This window comes from Scyliorhinus torazame, chromosome 11, assembly GCF_047496885.1.
Source record: "Scyliorhinus torazame isolate Kashiwa2021f chromosome 11, sScyTor2.1, whole genome shotgun sequence".
NCBI lineage: Eukaryota > Metazoa > Chordata > Chondrichthyes > Carcharhiniformes > Scyliorhinidae > Scyliorhinus > Scyliorhinus torazame.
Genome location: NC_092717.1, coordinates 145,340,528 through 145,367,228, shown reverse-complemented (window position 1 = coordinate 145,367,228; position 26,701 = coordinate 145,340,528). Strand labels below are relative to the sequence as shown.

Here is a 26,701-nt window from a genome sequence, read left to right as displayed (position 1 = left end):
GGCTGCCCCACAGTGCCAGGGACCCAGGTTCAATTCCAGCTTTGGGCGATTGGCTGTGTGGAGATTGCACATTGTTCCCCGTGTCTGCGTGGGTTTCCTCCGGGTGCTCCGGTTTCCTCCCACAGTCCAAAGATGTGCACGTTATGTGGATTGGCCATGCTAAATTGCCCCTTGGTGTCCAAAAGGTTAGATGAGGTTACTGGGTTACAGGGATAGGGTGGGGACGTGAGCCTAGGTAGGATGCTCCTTCCAAGGGTCGGTGCAAACTCGATGGGCTGAATGGCCTCCTTCTGCACTGTAGGGATTCTATGAAATCAGCAGTAGATCCAAATAGAGAATATCTGCAGCACATTAACTTAGCAGATTGACTGACTATATGTAATCCTAATGAAAAGAGTCCAGAATTAATAAATGTTGACCCACTTTGACCAGTTTTTTCACAATCAGTAGAGTAATGTTTTTGCTATTTTTCCATGAGGGAATATATTGCAGAAGTCACAGATTATCTTTGTTGATTTGGAACCTGGAACAAAATTTTAAAGAAAGGATTCATGATGTCCATTTTATAGCTAATTTTTTTCTGAACTATTATGCAGAGAGATGTTTCATCAACGTTGCCTTCATCAGTACAGAAAGCCAAAGGGAAAAACATCTTTCCTAATTTCGCATTAATTTTACACAAGAAACCGGCGGTTTATCTTGATAAAGATGTCTCTGAAATAAGCATCTTCCTAATCGGAAAAGTGGAGATGAACTGGAGGATGAATAAACCAGAAGACTAATGGCTCATTTTGCCTTGTCTTTTTGATAGCCAGTAGAAATCTGAAGAAATCTATTTGTTTACTCTTTCTCTGTTAATGCTAGGTGACTTCAGGATATAAGGCCAAAAGTATAGCAGCTGCCCTTCCATCTCCCTTTTTGGAGCCCATACTATCAGTTTCTCTAATGGAAGATGGTGAACTAAGACAACTTGTGCTACATATTCTACACAGTCTTATTGATCGTCATGAGAACAAGGCAAAACTCAAAGGAATGAGGTAAAATATTTTTGTTTGAACATTTCTATGTATGGATGCTTGTATATTCTGTTCACATACATGTACTGAAATGCAAAACATGAATTTCCCGTTGCAGTGTGGATTACCTCCGAGTTAAAATCTTTTCAATGTGACCCAATTCATTTTTTTTAAATCATAAGAATAGAATACAGTACTGGCATTCTTGTTGTATCTTTATATGGAGATACAATAATTCCAGAATTTGAGAAAAGTATCAAACCGTATCTTCTAATGAGAAGACTGGTTTATGCAGAGGCATTTCTGAAGATTGAATTACTATGGAAACGATTGAATTACTAACATTTATGGATGCTGTAAAAAAACATTTTTTATAATCTTAATGCCACAAGTAGGCTTACATTAACACTGCAATGAAGTTACTGTGGAAAGCCCCTAGTCACCACATTCCGGCACCTTTTCGAGTTCGCTGAGGGAGAATTCAGAATGTCCAAATTACCTAACAACAAATCTTTCGGGATTTGTGGGAGAAAACCGCAGCACCCGGAGGAAACCCACACAGACACGGAGAACGTGCAAACTCCGCGCAGACGGTGATCCAAGCCGGGAATCAAACCTGGGACCCTGCTAACCACTGTGCTACCATCTTCTTGCATGAATTAAAAATAAGTTTGTAGGTAGCTTTGCTTCCTTAACCTTGCATATAGTTCCCACATGGATTAGACATTTCCCCTCCTGCCTATGTAAGATGCAATCGTAGATACAGAAGGAGGCTAATTGGCTCATCATGTCTGCACTGACTCTTCAAATGAAAAGTTTCCTTAGCACCATTCTCCCACCTCCCTGCAACCTACACATTCTTCCATTTCAGATAACTGACTGCTTCCCTTTTGAAATTCTTCAATTGAACCTGTCTCCACCACACAGGCATTCTAAACTTTAACCACAAACTGTATGAAAAAGTTTTCTATCATATTGCTTTTGCCAATTACTTTAAATCTGTGCCCTGTGATTTTTGATCCTTTCACAAGTGGGGATAATTTCTCCCCCCTGTCCAGACCCCTCATGATTTTGAATATCTGCACCAAATTTTCTCAGCCAGCTTTTCTCCAAGGAAAATAGCCCCAACTTCTTCAATCTCTCTTCATAAGTTGTGTTCTTTATCCCTAGAATCATTCTCCCTGAATGCGCATTCTTCCTAAAGTATGCTGCCCAGGATTGGACACCGTACGTCAGCTGAAGTTGAAAGAGAGTTTTATGTAAATTCAACATAACCACCTTGCTCTTATTCTGTATGCCTCAATTAATAAAGCCTAGCATACGGTATGTCTTATTAGCCAATTTGATTCACCTCATGTGATATCAAGAAATGGCTGAAGGCACTGGATGCCACAAAGGCTATGGGCCCTGACAGTATTCAGGCAATAGTACTCAAGACTTGTGCTCCAGAGTTTGTCGCACCCCTAGCCAAGTTGTTCCAATACAGCGACAACACTGGCATCTACCTGACAATGTGAAAAATTGCCCAGATATGTCATGTACACAAAAAGCAGTACAAATCCAACCCGGCCAATTACCGCCCTATCAGTCTACTCTCAATCGTCAGTAAAGTGATGGAAGGGGTCTTCAACAGTGCTATAAAGCAGTACTTAGCAATAACCTGCTCAGTTTGGGTCCCACAAGGGTCACTCAGCTCCCGACCTCATTCCAGCCTTTGTTCTAACATGGACAAAAGAGCTGAACTCTAGAGGTGATGTGAGAGTGACTGCTCTTGACGTCAAGGCAGCATTTGATCGAGTATAGCATCAAGGTGCCCTAAGAAAACTGGAGTCAATGGGATCAGTGGAAAATGCTCCACTGGTTGGAGACATATCTAGCACAAAGGAAGATAGTTGCGGTTGTTGGAGGTCAGTCATCTCAGTCCCGGGGCATCACTGCAGGAGTTCCTCAGGGTAGTGTCCTAGGCCCAACCTTCAGCTGCTTCATCAACGACCTTCCTTCCAACATAACATCTCTTTACCCAGAGAGTAGTGGGGGCATGGAATGCACTGCCTGTGGAAGTAGTTGAGTCGGAAACATTAGGGACCTTCACGCGGCTATTGGATAGGTACATGGATTACGGTAGAATGATGGAGTGTAGATTAATTTGTTGTTAATCTAGGACAAAAGTTCGGCACAACATCGTGGGCCGAAGGGCCTGTCCTGTGTTGTATCTTTCTATGTTCTATAAGGTCAGATGTGGGGACGTTCGCTAATGATTGCACATGTTCATCATTTGTGACTCCTCACACTGAAGCAATCCACGTGACGATATCCAGGCTTGGGCTGACGAGTAGCAAGTAACATATTTGCGCCACAAAAATACCAGGCAATGACTATCTCCAATAAGAGAGAATCAGATCATCGCCCTTTGACATTCAATGGCATTACCATCACTGAATTCCCCACTGGGGAACATCCTGGGGGTGACAATTGACCAGAAACTGAACTGGACTATCTATATAAATACTGTAACTACAAGAGCAGGTCAGAGACTACGAATTCTGCAGCGAATAACTCACCACCTGACTCTCCAAAGCCTGTCCATCCCTACATTGCACAAATCAGGAGTGTGATTATTTTTCTTGAAGTTTCCCCACTACCAAAGTTAAATTAATAGGTCCATCATTGCTGGGCTTATCATTACACTATTTGCTGAACAACAGTTTAATGTTTGCAATTCTCCGCTTCTCTGACACCACCCGGCTCAAAGGAAGGCTAAATAATTATGGCCAGTGCCTCTGCAATTTCACTCACACTTCCCTTGGTATCCTTGGATGCATCTAGTTCAAGTGTTTAGTCAAATTGAAGTATAGACAGCCTCACCAATACAACCACCTTATCAATTTTAAATCCCACTAGTGTCTGAATTATCTCCTCTTTCATGATGGGTCGCACCTTCTCAATAAAGGCAGATGCATATTATTCATTTAACACCTCTACAGCACCAGCTGCCTCCAGGCTTAAATCCCCTTTATGGTTCCTAACCAGCCCTACTTCTTAACCACCTTTTTATTATTTATATATCTATCGAAACCTTTGGGATTCCCTTTTATGATGGCTGCTAGTCTCTTTTTCTACCCGCTTCTTTGTTTCTCTCATTTACTTTTTCACCTCCACTCTGAACCTTCTATGTTCAGCCTGATTCTCAATTGTATTTTCTACTTGGCATGTCATGAGCACAGTTTTTTTTCTTTATCATCTTCTTTCCATTTTTCTCGGCCTGGGTGCCCTAGCTTTAGTTCCCCAATCCTTCCCTTTCGAGGGAATATACCTTGACTGTAAAACTATCTCTTCTTTGAAGGTAGTCCATTGTTCAGCCATCATTTTGCCTAACAACCTTTGACTCCAATTAATTCAGCTCAAATCCGTTCTTGCCTCTGCAGTTGGCTTTCCCCCAGGTAATTGAAATGAAATGAAAATCGCTTATTGTCACAAGTAGGCTTCAAATGAAGTTACTGTGGAACGCCCCTAGTCACCACATTCCGGCGCCTGTTTGGGGAGGCTGTTCGGGAATCGAACCGTGCTGCTGGTCTGCCTTGGTCTGCTTTCAAACAGACCCATAATTACTCCTACTCTGGCTTTTTCTTTGTCCTTTTCTATAGTCAGCCTAAACCTTGATCACTGACGAGTACAATGATCACTGTCCCCCTAAATGTTGTCCTACTGACACTTGGAAAAATCAAGAACCAGGTCTAGCAGTGCCTCTTTGCATTGGACTGGAATTGTACTACTGTAGAAACTTTTCCTGGACACACTCCAGGAAGTCTTGTCGCTGCCTGCCCTTTATCCCAGTATATATTTGGATATAATATTCTTTTTTCTTTGTTTTTTAAAAATAAATTTAGAGTACCCAATTCATTTTTTCCAATTAAGGGGCAATATTATAGCGTGACCAATCCACCTACCCTGCACATCTTTGGGTTGTAGGGGCGAAACCCACACAAACACAGGGAGAATGTGCAAACTCCACACGGACAGTGACCCAGAGCCGGGATCGAACCTGGGACCTCAGCGCCGTGCGGCAGCAGGGCTAATCCCATTGCGCCACCATGCTGCCCTGCTATATTTGGATATAATATAATGCTCTCCTTAATCAGTGCTGCCATCACTCCCCTACTTTTCCTGTCTTTCCTGAGCATGTTTATGAAGGAATATTTAACCCCAATCCTGCCCTCCTTTGAGTTAGGCCTCTAGCCAGAACATTGTATTTCTGTGACAGTAGCTCATCAATCTTATTTACCATGTACAATATGTATATTCACAGACATGCACAGAAACCTTGAATCAGACTTTCTCCAACGTTATTCCTGACTCCCTTACTCTGACCACATTGGATAACCTATTATTCCCGACTCTAATGCTACTTAAATCTCCCAATATTCTGTGCATCTTTGTATTCCTCTCTGATATTATCTCCTGGTTCCCACACCCCTGCCAACTTAGTTTAAATCCTTCCCAATAATACCATCTAGAAACTCAGTCCCCACTCTAGGTGCAACTATCTGGCCTGTTGGCCATCTCCCCCAGAGCCAGTCCCTTTGTCCCAAGAATCCAAAGACCTCCCTCCTGCACCATCTTTCCAACCACACATTCAGCTGTGGTATCCTTGTGTTTCTATACTCACCTGCATATGATGATAAGTTAACATCCTGCTTGGTAATTTACTTCCTCACTCGCTAAATTCTGACTGCAGGACCACATCCCTCTCTCTGCCTAGATTGCTTGTACTAATGTGGACCATGACACTTACCTATTCATCCCCCTTCAGTGTCTCTGCTCAGTGATATCCTTGATCCTGGCAACAGGAAGGCAACACGCAATCCTGGATTTATGTCTGCAGCTGCATGGATGCCTGTCTCTTCCCCTAACTATCAAGTCACCCATCACTATTGCTCTTCTAGTCTTGTACCCCTGTACAGCTGAACCATGGACTTGGCTCTGACTGTATTTCCCAGATGCACCATTATTTCACATCAATATTCAGAACTGTATAGTGATTGGGGAGTGAGGTACATTTAGAGGACTCCTGCACCGCCTGCCTGTTTCTACTTGACTGCCTGGTTGTCACCCTTTCCCTGTACACTCTTAAGCTGCAATCTAAGGAGCGCTCAATCTCTTGGATGCGCAACAGTGATGCCAGCTGTTTCAAGCTTCAAAACCTGGAGCTCAAGCTGCTGCAAATAATGACAATTCCTGCACAAATGCTTATCCAGGACACACCGTTCCCACGTAGCATAGAATGTGCACTTGAAGTTGGGGCAGGCCTGCCATTTCTCTGTTAATTGATAATCTTGTTGCTTCTCATAAATCTTACTACTGTCAATAAATCTTCAGTACCAATAAATCTTACTGCTATTAATAAACTTTGCCAATGCTAATAACTTTTACTCATGCTGATAAACCCCACTAATGCTTAATAGGCAAGACTAGTAGTATAAATCTTTGTTAAAAGGATCAGTTTATTCCCCAGTCAATATGAAATACTCGCCAGACAATCACCTACCGACCCGCCTGCAATGTTGCATCTCATTTTTCTTTCCGAATGTGGCCTCTGAATAGAAGCTGGCGACAGCTAGCTGTTTATTTCCCACTCTGGTTTTGTTCCAGCCTCCACCCCCCCCACCCCCCCCCCCCCCCAACTACTTTACAACTGAACGCTCGCCTTTTCCATGCTGTTTATATACCCATTCCTGGTTTCAAACATTCCCTCTACTCACTGACTCAATGGGCAGGATTTTCCAGCCCCTCCGTCAGTGGAATCATGTGCCGAAGACCAGGCTAGCTCATCTCATCCGCCACAGGAGGACCTGCTGGGCTGGGAACGGAAATTGTTTTTTCTCTATTCATTTACAGGATGTTGGCATTGCTGGTTAGGCGAACATTTATTGCCCATCCCTAGTTGCCCTTCAGAAGGGGTTGGGTGAATTGCCTTCTTAAACCGCTGCAGTCCTTGAGGTGTAGGTACACCGACAGTGCTGTTAGGGGGGAAGTTGAGGATGTTGCCTCAGTGACAGAGTAGGAGCAGTAATATATTTCCAAGTCAGGGTGCTGCTCTTGTCCTAGATATTTCAAAGTATTTCAAACTTTTTTCTGGGGGCTCATTTTTATCCGCCAGCCGACCTTCGCGACCCATGCCAGTTGACTTTCACAACCCACGTCGCCCAAACTTGGTGACCCACCAGTTTTGCTTTCCTTTGATGCAACATGTGAGCCTGCTTGGTCCTCACGATCACTTGTTTTGTCATTTAATGTTACATTTCTGTTTGGGTTGTTTATCAGAGACCCTGGAGCTCACACCAGCATTGCTTTGTCCTGTTGTGGATTCTCCCGAACAGCTCACACCAGCACTGCTTTGTCCTGCTGTGGATTCTCCTGAGCCACTCATTCCAGCAGGTTTCGTTCTGACATCCTGTTTGTGCCTCTGTCCCTCTCTTTCTTATTATAAAACAATCCATTTTTGCTTGTTTGCTGCTGACAAATGGAGAAATCACAATCGCGCCCAGAACACGTGACGTCCATATTCAAGGCGCGTGACCTGCTCTCTGCCTTGCTTCAAGCAGGATGACTGATTTAATTTTAAAAACCAATCTTCTCCTGAATCATGGCTCTGACGTCAGAAGGAGGCAGTACTTCCCGGTGGGCTCCAGGCATGCGCACTGATGAGCGGGCATGCATGCGCAGCTAGTTCCTAGCCTCGGCCTACCCTCCGACTGTCCACCCCCTCGGGCGCTCCTACTTCAACCTGCTGTACCGGGTCAACTGTGTGGTGCGCACCAGAGAGTGTCCCAGGAGCCTCTTCACTATAGTGCCCAACCGAGGCGAGTGTCTCTGGATGGTGGAGGGTGTTGGTGATAGCCGTGATGGAAAATTACTCATCCACCGACCCCAGCTCTAGGGTGTGCTGAGTCTCGGGTGGAGGGCTGGTGACCAAGCTGCTCTCCTCGTCAGTGCTCGGCTCACCGGGGGGGGCTCTGGCACTGGCTGGGGTCAGCCAGGTGGATCCGTCCCATCTCCGGCAGGACCTGCAAGACACAAGGTAACACTCATGATTTGACCATGGGCTTGTGGGGGGGATGAGGGTAGGGGGAGAGGAGAGAGTGTGGGCGATGGTGGGGGTGAAGGTGGTGTGGGATGAAGGTGGGATTTTGACACGTGTAATAGAACTGCAACTCAGCGGGGTCTCACTTCCTCACTCGTGGCCGCACTCCACCTCGGTGACCTCCCGTTCCTCTGGCCCGCCTGTCACGTCCAGGACTCTCTGCTCTGTGGTGAAGTGCCGCAGGTCTGGTGGTCCCCCGCCTGTCTTCTCCCGCTCCCGGCGGTTATGTGTGGCCTTCTCATGGGGCGGTGGGGAGGGGGAACACATACAACAATGCATGCAGCCCAGCGGGTGGGTAGCTGGTGGCCTCAGTGGCCAGGGCACCCAACCATGGTGGCATGTGGGGCAGGATGGGGAATCGGCAGTCCCCCGGGGGAGGGTTATGGGTGTGTGGGGGGGTGGGTTAGTACTGGGGGGCACAGTGCTGCCTACTCACCCTGGCCGCCCTGAGCAGTTCTTCCGGCACTGCATGCTGGTGCGGGAGCTAGCCCATTAAAAGTAGCGGAATCGGTGCAGGTGTGGCGCTGATTTTTCTGTTGTGATTCTCCGTTGCCGTCAACACTTAGTCTCAGAAAACGATAATCCAGCCCATGGTCTGGCTCAGCAGTGGTGGTGCAGTACACCATTGCAAAACATATATACGAGTATCAAACTGTACCAGCAGTATGGACAGGTTTATTAGAGCTAGAGTCATAAGTGTACAGTATGCCAGTCTAGTGTTGAATTCTGATAACTGGCGAAGGCATTTTGGTTGGTGGCTGCATTTTCAATATTCTATATTATATTGTAATTATTAATCTTTTAAAGACCTACAGTTCCATTTATATTGTTGGAATGCTGTTTAGTACTTGCTTAGTAACAAATTAAATCTGTTGTGTTTAATTTCGTACAAAGAATATGTAGCAGCTTTGTCACCAACGTAGCCTACTACAACCATAATTGAAATAGTAAAACAATTTAAAAATTATTTCAAAAGCACTATTGAGATCTACAATATTGTTTGTGGTGATGTGCTGCACAATTATTCACTGGTATTGTCGTTCTTTTTTGTATTAGAATCATCCCCGATGTTTCCGCTTTGAAGATAAAAAGAGACAAGAGCTCAAAACAGGACATAAGTTTCATGAAAAAGGTAGTTGAAGATATAATTATACAGCCTCATTTAGCTTCTAAATGAGTAGCTAATTAAAAATGTTGAAGAAATAGCTTCCGCTTTGTTCCAGCTTTTTAATCTAATAAACTGGTGAATTCTTATTGTTCCTCAAATAAGACTATATTCTAATTGGAATTTGTCAGGTTGTTCTTCAAACTTCATTTAAAAATTCTCGTAACATCCTGAAAAGTACTTGATTAATGACAAGCTACTGACCATTGGATAGAAATTAGTAAAAATGATTACTTTATGTAGGATTTTACAGTGTGGAAACAGATCATTTGGCCAGCGGATCTATGTTGATATTTATGCTCCACACAGCCGTCTCTCATATTACTTCATTACATCCTATCAACAGCCCTCTAATACTTTCTGCCTCATGTACTTGTCTAGCTTCCCTTCAAGTTTATCTTTGCTATTTCTCTTAAATATTCTGTGATAGCAAGTTCCACATTTCACCTCTCAGTCGTTTCATTTTGTGGGGGTTACTATAACATCTCAGTAAGAGCTTTATGATCCTGTACTTGATTCTGAATCATTCAGTTGCATTATTGGTCTCTGGTTTCAGTAGTACAATGATTCTTTTCAGAGCTCTGCACAAAGTTCAAGTTGGCTGGTCCTATTATGTATCTTGCCACCAAATGGCATCTCTTGACTGATGGCCAATCTGCAGAAAGTGAAATTTAATTCCCATACCAAATAAAAATCAAATGACTGCAGGCAGTTGGACAGAACGCGATAACAGTCTGTTATATTTACGGTTGAGGGGGGTCTGGTAAAGTTTTTCCAAGTGCTTAATTATTACTACCCTCCTCTGCTTCGTGATTGGAAAACCTCTCGTCAGCGACACATTTAACTACTTGACTTGTGATTACTTACCAATAGAATGGGACACGCCAGTTGCAAATATGGCTTCGGCTCTATGGCAAGCTATAAGGAAAATCTATCCTTTGTTCTTGACTTCACTGGAATCCAAAATCAGAGACTAGCGCATTAGAGAAGAGCAGCAAATTTCACAGTTTAATTCAATATCCACTATTTGAGACGGTATTACCAGACTCTCATCTGAGATGTTCATTGATGGCTCACAAACTAGACCACTTCCTGTTTTCAAAAAAAAATTATTATTCTGAAAATTCTTGGGCGTCATTCTCTGACCCCCCGCCGGGTTGGAGAATCGCCGGGGGCTGCCGTGAATCCCGCCCCCGCCGGTTGCCGAAGTCTCCGGCACTGGATATTCGGCGGGCGCGGGAATCGGGCCGCGCCGGTTGGCGGGCCCCCCCGCTCGATTCTCCGGCCCGGATGGGCTGAAGTCCCGCCGATAAATTGCCTGTCCCGCTGGCGTGGATTAAACCACCTTTTGAATGGCGGGACAAGGCGGCCTGGGGGGGGGGGGGCGCGGGGCGATCTGGTCCCTGGGGGTGCCCCCACGGTGGCCTGGCCCGCGATCGGGGCCCACTGATCCGCGGGCGGGCCTGTGCCGTGGGGGCACTCTTTCCCTTCCGCCTCCGCCACGGTCTTCACCATGGCGGAGGCGGAAGAGACTCCCTCCACTGCGCATGCGTGGGAAACTGTCAGCAACCGCTGACGCTCCCGCACATGCGCTGCCCGGAGATGTCATTTCCGCGCCAGCTGGCGGGGCAACAAAGGCCGTTCCCGCCAGCTGGCGGGGCGGAAATTCCTCCGGCGCCGGCCTAGCCCCTCAATGTTGGGGCTCGGCCCCCAAAGATGCGGAGCATTCTGCACCTTTGGGGCGGCGCGATGCCAGTCTGATTGGCACCGTTTTGGGCGCCAGTCAGTGGACATCGCGCCGTTTCGCGAGAATTTCGCCCCTTGTACTGAATAGGCAATGGTATACACTCCTTTTTTCCTATCCAATGGAATTCTAGCTAATGTATGCAGAATGCCAGTTCTAGCATGGTTGAACTTCATGAAATTTAACTTGGGCATTGACAAGTGTTTCTCCAAATCTTTTGTAATCACAGGTACCAATGCAAATTTTATTTAGCTATATTTACCTCCAACTGCACCTCTGGCACCTAATATATAAAAAAATGCCAAATATATCCTTGGGGCAAAATGTTACTATCCCTGCCGGTGTGTTTGCAAGTGAGTGTCCTGTAAAATTTCCTCTGGTGACCTTCCCACTGCCCTTGACCCATTCACAATTTTATGTGGGGAGTTAAAAAACCCTTGCCCCAGTTGAGGCCCATGAGTGGTCAATTATTGGTCACTTGAGACTAGCTGGGAAGTGACTCTTAATTTTGAGGCTGGTGGAACGAATTCAAAGCTAGGGGGAGGCCCAGCACCTCCCTCATAGGTGCCCTCTCCACATTGGGATAATCCCACACAGCCCCATCCCACCCAGACCTCACTTCTCCTTCCTGCTGCGTGAGCCCTTGCACTTAGCTGGTACTGGGCTCCAGGACTCTGGGCACTGCTTGTAATCTCAGACCTAGTCACTCCTGTCATTGGCATTTCTGGGACTACAAAGCTGTCTGCCAATCTGTTTGGCTGGCAAATCTCTAGATCGTACTTGTGCCCAAGTGAGGGGCAGAGGTACCGTTTCTTGCCGATTGACACTCATCTGAGTGTTAAATGTCGTGGAGGTGCTATGATCTGTTGTCTTTTTGGGGTGGGGCAGGAAATCCTGGCAACCAAAAGACCCTCCCCCTGGATAATATATCCTCCTGTACTGACTGCAGTAGATTTTGAGGAAGTGCAGCATAAGCACTATGAATATTTTTTGAAACAATTGGATGCTGAACTGAGGGTAGTTGTAGGGAATTTCTGGCCGAATGTCCCAAGATGGTATTCCTCGTTGCAAATTGCCTTCTGATCAGCTGAACATTTGTTAGGCTTTTGATTGTTGGTATAATTACAATGCTGAATCTTGAGCAGCTAAGAGATTATTAAACCATGAAGATAAGTATGATTAACGATATGCATGATTTAGTTATGGTAGGAAATGTTCATAATTGATTATACTTGGCATTATTCCTGTTACAAATTTGACATCGCCAAGCTACAAACATTAAAATCTCTGTTGTAACAGGACTGGATACAATTTTTTTTTTTTTAACTGATCTACACGGGGAGGTTACCAAAGGTGTATGTTCCACTCATTTATAACCGTTCCATAAAAAATGCTTTTTATTTAAATATGCATTAAAAACTTAATTTCATTCTTTTCTTCTACATGCCTCTCTTTTATCATTGGTAATGATTTAAACAAACTTTGGCTCAAAGACGGTAATTTGCTTGTGGCTTCAATTGTGTAATAGGCCAAGGCTTAATTGCTAGATTGCTCAGGATAATGAGAAAAATTCTAATAAAAATAAGATCTCATTTTAGAAATAATCAGAAAGCAACTGTCCAAAATCATGAGCTGTAGAATTACATTTAATTTTCATCAAACTTAAATTGTCACTAAAATTGCTTTTTTCCCCCACAAGACCTTTGTGAAGAGAGCTTCCACAGACACCTTGCCTCAACACTTACTTTGTACAATAGAAAAATCACTTGTCATTATTAGTTGTACATAAAAGAATGATGAATTAAGTGTCATCAGATTGTATACTGCTGATTGGTCTGCCTCTCCCACCTTGGCCCTGCTTTCAAGATGATTGTGAGGAGCTTACTCTAAAACAGAAAAGAAAACTGGCTTTCATTAGCCTCATCTGTGAACATTCTCAAATAGTATGAACACAGATAATCGCGTTTTGTTTCGCTCCCATCAACATGCTCACTCATCACCAACCAAGGATCGCCAAAGAATCAAATCAATCGAAACCATACATATCAAGTTTGTTTCTAATACATACTATTCTTCATCCACAAAGCATGCCATAACACTCAAACTTACCACGTTTACTTTGGAGGTCAGGAACTCTGATGTCCAACAAACCTCCAGCCTTTTGCACACGCACCGAATAGGAACAGGCCACACATGCGCAGTCTGGACATTTTTTTGCTCTTCAGTCTGAATGCAGAAGGAAGCGAGAACGGCATGAAAAGGAAGATCAGATGACCTGATACCGGGGGGGGGGGGTCAGTGTCGGTCATGGTTAAGGGAGCATCCCAGGGAGCAGGGGCGAGGTAGGGGACAGGGATGGGTCCCAAAAGATAGTTCCGGTATGGAACAAAGACAGATAAGAAATAGGTTGCCCACGCGCAGGATTGCCACATTCCACTGATTATTGTCCATGTAGGTTTTTCTTCCTACCATTATGACTGAAGTGATACGTACGTAAAACAAGGCAAATTAAGTGAGGTGCATGCTGATTACACACAACACTGATTGAGAAAGTCGAGTGCTCTCTGAGTTCAATGTGTATATATTTATTTTGTTTTTACCATTTGAAGTTGATGAAAGCTCTATTAATATATAAGTAATTAAGCATTTTCTATAACTCATGAAATATTCAGCATGTATATAAACTTATTTAATCTTCTAAATGGGGCCATGGTTAGTGGACAAGCCTGATTTCAATCTTGCACTGAGATGAAGGAGAGCCATTCTTGCGACCCACTCACCAACCTAGGTTGCCCATCACTGAAATAGATATTGAAAATTGTTTTATCTTTCTGAACTTGTATCTTAAAATTTATTTTAGCATGTTCAAGACCCCTCCCTCTCTCTCTCTCTCTTCCCACCACCACCACATCCCGGGCTCTGGCCAAGGGTTGTGACAAGCATCAATGGGTAAATGATTTGACAATTGAAGTTTGTGTACAGAGATTTGCATTTCAGTGTAAGAATTTAAATTACCAGGAGTACACTAGTCATTAAGTGTCTTTACTGTGTCATAACTTAAAATTAAAAAAATTCTGATCATGCTGACCTTGAATCTTATGGCATTTGTTTTCAGCAAGGACAACAGTTGTACAGACACATTTATATGGGTTGCAAGGAAGATGATAATGAACAGAAAAACTTTGAATCTCTATTTGTTGCTCTTTTGCTCATCACAATTGAACTGGCCAATGATGAAGTTATCATTGACTTGATCCGACTAGCTCTTGGCATACAGGTACTATAAACAAGTGTATAGTTTCATGTTTGGAAATAGTTACTTTGAAATTAATGGCCTTTTAATATGTTGGCATTCATGCAGGCTAGCTTGTTAGTCATAATTGCACTCTGCAATGTAGCCAGGCAATGTTACATAATCTTGTAACTGTACTTCTGATTTATAAGCTTCCAATTCAGGACGTTAAATAATAGGTCAAGGTGTTGTTATATTAGGAATCTAGGCCAAAGTTTTCCACTATGGGCACAATTGTTGATCTTGCATTCAAAAGTTGTGCCAGTTTTGCAAAGTGAAGTTTCCATTCAAATAAATTTGTACATTGCTGAAGATTAAATCTTCCAAACCAGTGGCAGTATTTTGAAAGTTTTGTTTTTTCAAATTTGCATTGTAAATGGTAACATGGTGCAATTGTATTTAAAGCAGATGAAAATTGGTTGATCACAAAAGATGCACATTTTTAATTAGTGTCTAGCTCTGAAGCTGATTTTTAAATAACTAAAAATTACTTTTAAAGTACGTAAGATCTAATTTTCAGAGGTAAAATGAGTGCATTTGTGCCTAAAACGGGTGTTTAATTATAAGAACCTCTTTGAAGGCCCACAAATGGATGCAATTAGCAGAAACTCCCAATGGTGACTAATTTGATATGGGATGTGGGCAGGCATGGCTTCCAGCCTGATTTAAAAAAATAAAAATAAACTTATAAAAATCGCACAAGCTCAATTTGCACTGGACATAATTGTCACTTGGAATTCTTTGATTTCTTTGCTTGGTTTGACAGATTTTTGGCTGAACCTGTGCAACCTAGAGGAAACATGCAAATATAGTTTAATTGAACTTTTGAATGGGTGATTTCATTGTTTTTCAATATTCATTAGACACAAGTGTTTGGAAAATGTGTTTCTAATAACTTCTGGTGGGTGATAACTGCAGCTTTAGTAATTTGTTTGAAAATAACTCCATAACTGCAGATTTAGTACTTTGTTTGAAAATAACTCCATGACTTCCTTATGGTAATCAGTGTCATCTTTCTCATTGTTTTATATGTATGTGTGTACACGACAGGAACCATTCCATCAAATGCAATGCATCACTGAGTTAATTTTGTTCATGAGAAAACCTCTATAATTCACTATTCCCTGTGGCATTTGTAAGTAATGCTTTTCATATTGAAGTTCAGCGATGCATTACCATACATCAGAAGTAAAATATTAACTTGCTGCATCCTTTCTGATTTGCAAAAGGTCACAACTTCAAGAGCACATTTCAAAAAGATTTAGTAATTGCTTTACTTCGAATGACTTTTTCATGTTTTGCTCTAGGACTTAGCTGTTAGTAATGAAGACAACTTGCCCATGTACAATCGTTGTGCTATACTAGCTCTGGTAGCTGCATACTTGAACTTCTTGAGTCAGATGATTGCTGTGCCAGCTTTCTGTCAACATGTTAATAAGGTTAGTAGCTTAATTTTAATTGTTGCAATCTAGGCTTATATGAGGCACAGACATTTTACTAAGATACCAGAGGTTTGCTTTGTCTTCAGCAGAAAGGATTCTTTATTATTGGCAAGATGGTATTTTGTATCACAAGGGAGGTCTGCTGCTGTGATGTTAGAAGACCTGCTATGTAATCTATAACTGAGGGAGAAATTGCTGACCCTGCCCTCCAATGCAAGCGCCTGACAGGCAAGGAACAGCACTGGCTGCCATCCTAATCCCTGCAGAGCTCCGGTGGAAATTGATCTACCTTGTGGCAATCAAGAGCCATGAGCTGAAATCTGTGAATCTCGGGTATCCATGGTGTATACCAATCTCCCAGACTTGTACCTACAATGGTAGCTTCAGCAGGAATTACTTCAGAAGTTATCATATCTTGGTTCCTTTAACTTTTTGCAAATCTGAGAGCTGAATATAATCGTTACAGTTAATTTGATCCAGGAAATAGCTAATTTCACCCCAGTGTTAATCCATTCAGGGTTTTACTTGAGAAGAAACTGTAGCCCAGGATATTTTAATGGAGAGCTGTAAAATATCCAAGAGATGAATAACTTTTGACTATTGATGCAGATAACTGGGCAATATCTTAGTTATATTCTGCAATTTTCAGTTTTTGACCTCTGTGCTAACCTTTATCATACACATGATGTGGAAATGCCGTCGTTGGACTGGGGTGGGCACAGTAAGAAGTCTTACAACAGCAGATTAAAATCCGATAGGTTTGTTTCAGATCGCTAGCTTTCGGAGCACATTCACCTGATGAAGGAGCTGTGCTCCGAAAGCTGGTGATTCGAAACACACCTGTTGGACTTTAACCTGGTTTTATCATACACAATCTAAGACATTAAAGCAGAAAGTGATTTGTTATGTTGTAGGTGTACCATAAGCGGCTTCCTTGTGGTGCACTTGACAAAGGAAGGTTCAGACGTGGAGATCACTTCAACACGTTTATTAAACTATTTACACTTCTATTACTCAGGTTCGACACTACTGCTAACCCTACTATAGCTACCCAGACTGACTAACCAGTTGCTGCAATCCACGTGGTGGGTGTAATGTTGAATCAACCCTGTCTCTACTCACTGACTGTCTCCACTGGAAAAAGGCAGATCATGTGTTTGGTGTCCTTTATATATGGGTTGGTGTAATGCCCCCCTGTGGTCGTGTCACCTCCGTGTTTATCACGAATGTCCATTGGTCGTGTCCTATCTAACTGGTCTATTGGTTGAGTGTGTGTGTGATGTCACTGGTGCTCCCTCTGGTGTCTAGCTAGCATACATGCATTTACACTGATGCACATCACCACAGAATGCTGCTAATGCAAAGCACACAAGGTATATGCCATTTTTAAAAATTCATTTATGGGATGTGGGCTTTGCTGGTTAGCCCAGCATTTAGTCCCCATCCCTAGCTGCCCTTCAGATGGTGGTGGTGAGCTGCCTGCTTGAACCGCTGCCGTCCCTGAAGTGTAGGTACACCCACAATGCTGTAAGTGAAGGAGTTCTGATGAAATTTCAGAAAACTATAGGATGATTAAGCAAGCTAGCCTCAGTGCTAATGAGCTGGAACCTGAAGCTTACCAGCAGAAATTCTGAAACCTCCACAACAGCCTAAACAAACTTTCATCGAGTTTTGACTGCTGGATACAGGCACTTAAAATAGATACCATTATGAAAGCTTCAGAGAGAATTCTCCTGGAGCTCAAAAACCCTCCCTATTTCCATAAACACCCATGTGGAAGAACAAGGCGTTTCCAGAGCCAGGCGAGTGACAACTCTGGCTGATGATTGAGTTTGTTGTCCACACGCAATTGCCCCAAAAGAGAACCTTCCCGGGTCACCCTCAAAAACCCAAGAAGGACTTCCGGGTGCGGCTATGCAGAGCGAGGTCGCATATTCGGCAGCTCCCGCTTGAAACTGACTTTTGGGCTCTTTTACAGGGCCCCCACGGCATTTGTTTGACATTTCCCGGTGTGGGAAGAAGGCTGCAGCATTCCCCTGACAGTGTCCCCCAGGAGTGTTGTGTCTTTTGGCTACCAGACCCGGCAGAAACAGTGAAAGATTTGGCTTGAGCTGCAGCGGTAGACGAGAGCCTCTTCCAGCATGCAGGCGGGGGAAGGGCAAGCTTAAAGCTGCAATCTGGCTTGACTCTATCAAAGGTGAATTCTAGCAGCAGAGGGAACAACTGTGAAAAGATCTACCAGGGCCATTGAAGAAGCAGGGCCGAGGCTTCTGGTGGCGGCCATGGAGGAGTAGGTCGCGCATTCGGCAGCTCCCGTCTGGAGCCGACTCTCAGACCTTTTTCAGGAGTCTCCATAGACTTTTTGGGGCAGACTGGTGAAGCAAACACTGCCAACTTCTATGAAACGGACCAGAAGTGTAACGGCCAAAGGAGCGGCACTGGAGCAACGGGAGAAGCGAGGGAAAGAAAACAAAATGGCGGCAGCCAGGGACAAAGGGGAGCTGTAGGAGTTCATCAAGCGCTGCTTCGAGGAGCAGCGCGAGGAGATGCGCAAAGAGATGTTGGCGCCTATGCTTTCGGCAATTGAAGGACTCGGGACCACGCAGAAGGCCCACAAAGCTAGGATCCAGGAGGTACAGAAAAGGGTCAGTCAGAACGAGGACGAGCTCGTGGGCCTGGCGGTGAGAGTGGAGCAGAACGAGGCACTACACAAGAGGTGGGCGGGAAGACTCGAAGACCTGGAGAACAGGTCGAGGAGAAAGAATCTGCGGATCCTGTATCTCCCTCAGAGAGTGGAGGGGGCTGATGCCGGGGCATACGCGAGCACGATGCTCGAGGCGATGATGGGCACGAAGGCCCCTTTGAGGCCGCTGGAGTTGGACGGGGCACATCGGGTGCTGGCGAAGAAGCCCCAGGCAAATGAGCCGCCAAGGGCGATGGTGGTGAGGTTCCACCGGTTCACGGACAGAGAGTGGGTTCTGAGATGGGCCAAGAAGGAGCGGAGCAGTAAGTGGGACGATGCAGAGATCCGAATATACCCGGACTGGAGCACGGAGGTTGCAAAGCGGAGAGCGGGTTTCAACCGGGCCAAAGTGGCGTTGTACCGGAAAGAAGTGAAATTCGGAATGCTGCAGCCAGCGCGACTGTGGGTCACATACAAGGGCCAACACTATTACTTCGAAACGCCTGAAGAGGCGTGGACCTTTGTACAAGCCGAAAAGTTGGACTCTAACTGAGGGTTTGTGAGGGTGGGGGGGATGTTTTGGGGTTTGATGTGCGATGGTTGTTGTATATAGGGGGTCAATCACGCGCAGGAAATGTTACATGGGCTGGGGGAGAGAGACAAGGCCGCGACAGGAGCTGCGCCAGAGGGGGGCGGAGCGGGCTTTGGAAAGCGCGAGGTTTTTTTCCCGCGCGCGGGAAGGGGAATGAAGGAATGCATATGGATTGGGAGACTCCCACGCGGGGAGGTCAATGGGACGGCGGGGGAAGCCGGGCTCAGCAGGCGTCAGCTGACTTACGGGAGTGACATGGGAGCAAAAAAGCTAGACCGGGGTCTAGCGGGGGGGGAGGGAAGGGGGGGGAAAAAGGGTTGCTGCTGCACTGGCCGAAAGGGAATGGGACACAGAAGAGGTGGTCGGGACGGGGGTCCACCCTCTGGGGGACTGGAGGGTGAGGGAGGCGTGGACACAGGACTGGCCCAGAAAAGGAGATGGCTAGTCGGCGGGGCGAGGGGGGAGTGAGAGCCCCTCCAATCCGGCTGATAACGTGGAATGTGAGGGGCCTGAATGGGCCGGTGAAGAGGGCTCGAGTGTTCGCGCACTTAAAGGGACTGAAGGCGGACGTGGCCATGCTCCAAGAGACACATCTGAAGGTGGCGGACCAGGTCAGGTTAAGAAATGGATGGGTAGGACAGGTATTCCACTCGGGACTGGACGCGAAGAATAGAGGGGTGGCAATATTGGTGGGAAAGCGGGTGTCATTTGAGGCCAAGACTATTGTAGCGGACAATGAAGGGCGATTATGTAATGGTGAGCGGTAGGCTGCAAGGGCCGTGGGTGGTGTTGGTAAACGTATACGCCCCGAACTGGGATGATGCAGGATTCATGAAGCGCATGTTGGGGCGCATTCCGGACCTGGAGATAGGAGGCCTGATAATGGGAGGGGACTTCAATACAGTGTTGGATCCAGCACTGGACCGCTCCAAATCAAGGACTGGAAAGAGGCCGGCGGCGGCCAAGGTACTTAGGGGGTTATGGATCAGATGGGGGGAGTGGACCCATGGCGGTTTGCAAGGCCGCAGGCCAGGGAATTTTCTTTCTTCCATGTACACAAAGCCTACTCCCGGATAGATTTCTTTGTTCTGGGTAGGGCGCTCATCCCGAGGGTGGAGGGGACGGAGTATTCGGCTATAGCCGTTTCGGACCAGTGGAACTGGAGCTGGGAGAGGAGAGGGGCCAACGCCCGTTGTGGCGGCTAGATGAGGGACTGCTGGCGGACGAGGTGGTGTGTGGGAAGGTGAGGGGGTGTATCGAAAGGTACTTGGAGGCCAACGACAACGGGGAGGTGCGGGTGGGGGTGGTATGGGAGGCGTTGAAGGCGGTGATCAGGGGAGAGCTAATTTCCATTAGGGCTCATAGGGAGAAGACAGAGGGTATGGAAAGGGAGAGGTTAGTGGGGGAGATTTTGAGAGTGGACAGGAGATACGCAGAGGCCCCGGAGGAAAGATTACTTGGGGAAAGACGACGACTCCAGACGGAGTTTGACCTGTTGACCACAGGGAAGGCGGAGGCACAGTGGAGGAAAGCGCAGGGGGCGACCTACGAGTATGGGGAAAAGGCTAGTCGGATGCTGGCACACCAGCTCCGTAAGAGGATGGTAGCGAGGGAAATAGGGGGAGTCAAAGATGGAAGGGGAGCCACGGTTCGGAGTGCAACGAAAATAAACAAGGTATTCAAGGCCTTTTATGAAGAGCTGTACAGATCCCAGCCCCCAGCGGGGGAAGAGAGGATGAGACGATTCCTAGATCAGCTGAGATTCCCGAGGGTGGAGGAGCAAGAGGTGGCTGGTTTGGGGGCACCAATTGGGTTGGAGGAGCTGAGCAAGGGTTTGGGGAGCATGCAGGCGGGGAAGGCCCCGGGACCGGATGGATTCCCGGTGGAGTTCTACAGGAAGTACGCAGACCTGTTGGCCCTGCTACTGGTGAGGACCTTTAATGAGGCAAGAGAGGAGGGGACCCTGCCCCCGACAATGTCGGAAGCGACAATTTCTTTGATCCTAAAGCGGGACAAGGACCCACTGCAACGTGGATCGTACAGGCCGATCTCGCTCCTCAATGTGGATGCAAAGTTGCTGGCAAAAATGCTGGCCACGAGGATCGAGGACTGTGTCCCGGGGGTAATCCACGAGGACCAGACGGGATTTGTAAAGGGCAGGCAACTAAACACCAATGTGCGGCGGCTCTTAAACGTGATAATGATGCCATCGGAGGAGGGAGAGGCGGAGATAGTGGCAGCTATGGACGCGCAGAAGGCCTTTGACCGAGTAGAGTGGGAGTACCTCTGGGAGGTGCTGCATAGGTTTGGGTTCGGGGTAGGGTTTATCAATTGGGTTAAGCTCCTTTACAGAGCCCCGATGGCGAGTGTAGTGACGAACCGGCGGAGGTCGGAGTACTTTCGACTGTACCGAGGGACGAGGCAGGGGTGCCCCCTGTCCCCCCTGTTGTTCGTATTGGCGATCGAACCATTGGCCATGTCATTGAGGGAGTCTAATAAATGGAGGTGGGTGGCCCGAGGGAGAGAAGAGCATCGGGTGTCACTATATGCGGATGACCTGTTGCTGTACGTGGCGGACCCAATGGAGGGGATGGTGGAGGTCATGCAGACTCTAAGGGAGTTTGGGGAGTTTTCGGGCTATAAACTCCATGTAGGGAAGAGTGAGCTCTTTGTATTACAGGCGGCGGACCAAGAAAGAGGGATAGGGGACCTACCGCTGAGGAGGGCGGAGGGGAGCTTTCGGTATCTGGGGATCCAGATAGCCAGGAGTTGGGGGACCCTACATAAACTGAATCTGACGAGGTTGGTGGAGCAAATGGAGGAGGATTTCAAAAGATGGGACATGTTACCGCTCTCGCTGGCGGGTAGAGTGCAGTCGGTCAAAATGGTGGTCCTTCCGAGGTTTCTGTTTGTGTTTCAGTGCCTTCCCATCGTGATCACTAAGGCCTTTTTTAAGAGAGTAGGCAGGAGTATTATGGGGTTTGTGTGGGCGAATAAGACCCCGAGAGTAAGGAGAGAGTTCCTGGAACGCAGTAGGGACCGAGGAGGGTTGGCGCTGCCAAACCTGGGGAGCTACTACTGGGCAGCAAATGTGGCGATGATCCGCAAGTGGGTTATGGAGGGAGAGGGGGCGGCATGGAAGAGGATGGAGATGGCGTCCTGTAAAGGAACGAGCCTGGGGGCGTTGGTGACAGCACCGCTGCCGCTCTCGCCGATAAAGTATACCACGAGCCCGGTGGTGGCGGCAACGCTAAGGATCTGGGGCCAGTGGAGACGGCACCGGGGTGCAATGGGAGCATCGGTGCGGTCCCCGATCAGGGGTAACCACCGGTTTGTTCCGGGGAAGATGGACGGGGGGTTCCAGAGCTGACATCGGGCGGGGATTGCAAGAATGGGGGACCTGTTCATCGACGGGACGTTTGTGAGCCTAGGGGCACTGGAGGAGAAGTTAGTTACCCCCGGGAAATGCTTTTAGATATATGCAGGTGAGGGCTTTTGTGAGGCGACAGGTGAGGGAATTCCCATTGCTCCCGGCACAAGAAGTTCAAGATAGGGTGATCTCGGGTGTATGGGTCGGGGAGGGCAAGGTGTCGGAAATACACCAGGAGTTGAAAGAAGAGGGGGAAGCGCTGGTAGAAGAGTTGAAGGGTAAATGGGAGGAGGAGCTGGGGGAGGAGATCGAGGAAGGTCTGTGGGCTGATGCCCTAGGTAGGGTTAATTCCTCCTCCTCGTGTGCCAGGCTCAGCCTGATACAATTTAAGGTGGTCCACAGAGCGCACTTGACGGGGGCGAGGTTGAGTAGGTTCTTTGGGGTGGAGGACAGATGTGGAAGGTGCTCAGGGAGCCCGGCGAACCATGTCCATATGTTTTGGTCATGCCCGGCACTAGAGGGGTTCTGCAGAGGAGTGGCGGGAGCAATATCTCAGGTGGTGAAAGTCTGGGTCAAGCCAAGCTGGGGGCTAGCAATATTTGGAGTAGTGGACGAACCGGGAGTGCAGGAGGCGAAAGAGGCCGGCATTCTGGCCTTTGCGTCCCTAGTAGCCCGGCGAAGGATCTTGCTAATGTGGACGGAGGCAAAGCCCCCCAGCCTGGAGGCCTGGATAAATGATATGGCTGGGTTCATAAAGTTGGAGAGGATTAAGTTCGCCTTGAGAGGATCTGCGCAGGGGTTTTACAGGCGGTGGCAACCGTTCCTAGACTATCTCGCGGAGCGTTAGAGGAAGGTCAGTCAGAAGCAGCAGCAACCTTGGGGGCGGGGGTGGCGGGGAGGGGGGAAAGGGAGGACTGCCTGGGAGGGTGGATGAGTGAGAGATAACATGAAGGGTTGGGGAAACTGGCACATACGGGTGAGGGCCAGTGTACAAAGCTGTGTAAATATATCATTTTGCCATGTATATATCTTGCTCTGCGCGATTTCTCGTTTTTTTTTTTGTTACGGGGGGGGGGGTTATTGATTGCAAGGGAGAGAAATTTTGTTAAAAAACTTTAATAAATATATTTTTTTTTAAAAACCCCCAAGAAGGATGGAAGATAGGAGGATGAAAAGAGGGTGAACTGCCAGGGGTGAAAAGGGAAAACTGACAGCACAGGACCCCCTTCCCATCACGACCAGCAGGCCAAGATGGAAGGTGCAGAGAACAAAAATGATGTCCACAAACCTCTTGTGCTTCCACTGGGATAAGGTCGTTCACCGTGACGCTGATTGCTGGAGGTTACAGGGCACACCATACCAGACCAGTACAGGAAAAGGGGCCCTGATGAGGAACACCGCAGACAAGACTGGCATTAGCCATGGCAATAAATCCCAGTTAAAAACATCACTGAGTGTGGGAGACGTTACTAAAATCTGAGATTTATCTGGGGGGTTTTATCCAAGGAAAAGTGACCCCATACCCAGGTAAGCCCATGGTCATACTTGGGGGATACAAAGGCCTTCCAAACATTTCTTCTGGGAAAGGACATTACCATTCCACCAGCGAGTGCATTGAATGGCAGAAATTTGGTGAACTGTGTCAGTGGGGGTGGTATATGGCCATACCATACTTAACTGGGGCTGGTTTAGCACACTGGGTTAAATCGCTGGCTTTTAAAGCAGACCGAGGCAGGCCAGCAGCACGGTTCAATTCCCATACCAGCCTCCCCGAACAGGTGCCGGAATGTGGCGACTAGGGGCTTTTCACAGTAACTTCATTGAAGCCTACTTGTGACAATAAGCGATTTTCATTTCATTTTCATATTGCGTGGACTAGAATGCAACCTATTTTCTGGACCGGTGACCATTGGGATTATCCATAGTTTATATGTGATGTGGGTGAAGGTGCTAGCTTCCCTATAGTCTCTGGGAAGCAAGTGAGGTTTGGGAGAGGGTGCAGTTACAGGAGAAGGTCCCTGGCATTTTTCCTGATTGTGGAATGACTCAACCTCATCAGAGGAGACTGAATTGGCACCACAGAGGATGACCCTGTCATCGGACTATCCCAGTTTTGGAGATCTGGATGACCCGAAGAAAGCAGTAAGCCTGTCTTCCTTGGTCAAGGGTCAACAAACTGACCAGGTTTTAAAAAGTTAGCTCAAATTGCCCAAACTAAAGCTAAAGCAGAGGGAATTCTGGAGTGCTACCATTTATAAAAAAATATAAAAAATGAGGCACTGATCAGGATGTAGAGCCGCCTTCAGATGAAGAATGGACATTGGTCCAACAGATAGCGGTATCATCGCGATACCGAAGGGGGATATTGAGGATAGCAGGTGAAATCCCCATGACTGGGCATGGGGATATCCGGAAAGCCCAAAGCATACATAAACCAGCATTTTTGCTGATCGCATCTCCACAGGAATGTGGTGAAATTCTGTAAAACAGAGGAAGCCCCAATTTGAAATGAAGCAGACACCCCTAATTGCCATTCTGCTCCAAGAAGATGGGTCCAACATAGAGAGGCCAGATAGATATTTCCCCTAAAAGTTAAACAGACACCAAAAGAGAGACCCCACACTGGAGAAAAGAAACCCTGGTGCTATTACTTGCCCTGAAATGCTTAGAGGTACATCCAACATGAATACAAGGAGGTCTTGGTCTATACAAACCACCAACCCCTTGACCTTATGTGGAAAAATGCAAAACTATTTTGATGCAAGTTTGCTATTGCAGCCTTATCATCTAAAGATTACCCATATTGCAGAGATAAACAATGTGATAGCTGATGCTTTATTCAGACTGTAACACAGTTTAGAATTAGCGGAGTATCTGAACTGCATTAGAGCATAGCAGTGATAAACAGGTTGAAGTATGATTGTAAGCAAAATACTGCAGATGCTGGAGATCTGAAATAAAAGCAGAAGTGCTGGAAAAACTCAGCCAGTCTGGCAGCATCTGTGGAGAGGGAAACTGAGAAACAGGGTTAATGTTTTGAATCCAATACGATTGTTATTTGGAAGTGTGAATGGGTGTGCGACTAGGGGCTTTTCACAGTAACTTCATTTGAAGCCTACTTGTGACAATAAGCGATTTTCATTTCATGTGTTTTCCATACCCTTATATTAAAATGTTCCTACAAGTCACATTTTGTTCCATGTTATATTAATGTCTATATGGAATTAATTTGATTTCTCATCGGCTACTTTCACGTATTAAAAGTTTTTAGAAAAGGGACATTGCACTGAAAAACAAAGACACTGACTAGAAATGTCTGCCAATTTGTACCAGTGTAGCCACAGAGAATTTCATGGAGATGTTGGGTCTGTGGAGGTCACAACTGACAATGACCTCCCTGGAGGTGTGCAAACCTTCCGTCTTGTCTCATCCAAATGGAAGATGAACTATTGCTGGAACATTAAAAATGAATCACCTCTGCTTTTATAAACTTCCTTTTAGAATATACAACTGATGTGGAGGGAGAATCATGTGATGCAACCTTTTGTCTGACTGCTTATGTCTAGGATTTGGCAAAAATATCTTAGCTGCTGAAGAGTGCAGCTGCCTTTTGCCCTCTCCATACAATATTCCATCCCAGCTTTGAACCGTTGTGCTGAGTTAAAAGTGTCAACATTCCTACAGCAGACAGAGACTCTACTGAAAGCCATTGGATTTCTGCAAAAGTGGGTGAAATTCTCCACCTTGTGCCCTGGTAGCTGAGTTACCGAAGAGGCGGAGAATCCAGCGTTGTGAAGAAAACTGGATCAGCACCCGATGCTCCGGTCCCATGCTGGCATTGGGATGGAGTTTTGCATGCCGTGCCAGTGGGAGGATGCAAATGAATCTTGACGCATTTGCATCCAGTTAGTGGTCCAGGTGCCATATTCTCCAGGCCCACGTGATTCTCAGATCCTCTGTCTGGGAATCACATGGGGGAGAATCACTACTAATCCTGCCAAGCGTGGCCCTGACGCGGTGGGCCTCACGGTGGACCAAGGGGGGGTAACCTTTTAAGGGCCATCCTCCCCAACAACGTAAGACCTGTCAACCCCCACTAGACCCCCCCCCCCCCCACTTCCCTGTCAAGAAGCCCCTAAGAAGAGAGACCCCTGTCAGGAAGCTCTCTCTCTCCTCTCTTCCCTCCCCCCCCCCCCCCCCCTCAAGAGACCCCTGTCGGAAACGGAAAGCTTCCCCCAGAAGAGAGACCCCTGTCT

At 46.6% G+C, this 26,701-nt stretch overlaps 1 protein-coding gene across 6 annotated transcripts in view; it reads left to right on the top strand.

Moving 5' to 3' along the window:
- Positions 1-26,701, top strand: part of efr3a (EFR3 homolog A (S. cerevisiae)) — a 235,163-nt gene that overhangs the window by 165,757 nt on the left and 42,705 nt on the right. For all 6 annotated transcript variants that reach the window (XM_072467858.1, XM_072467857.1, XM_072467854.1 and 3 more), the window contains 4 exons: positions 865-1,037; positions 9,214-9,289; positions 14,182-14,343; positions 15,666-15,797. In XM_072467858.1, the coding sequence (XP_072323959.1) occupies positions 865-1,037; positions 9,214-9,289; positions 14,182-14,343; positions 15,666-15,797 (543 nt within the window). The remainder of the gene's footprint in view (positions 1-864; positions 1,038-9,213; positions 9,290-14,181; positions 14,344-15,665; positions 15,798-26,701) is intronic.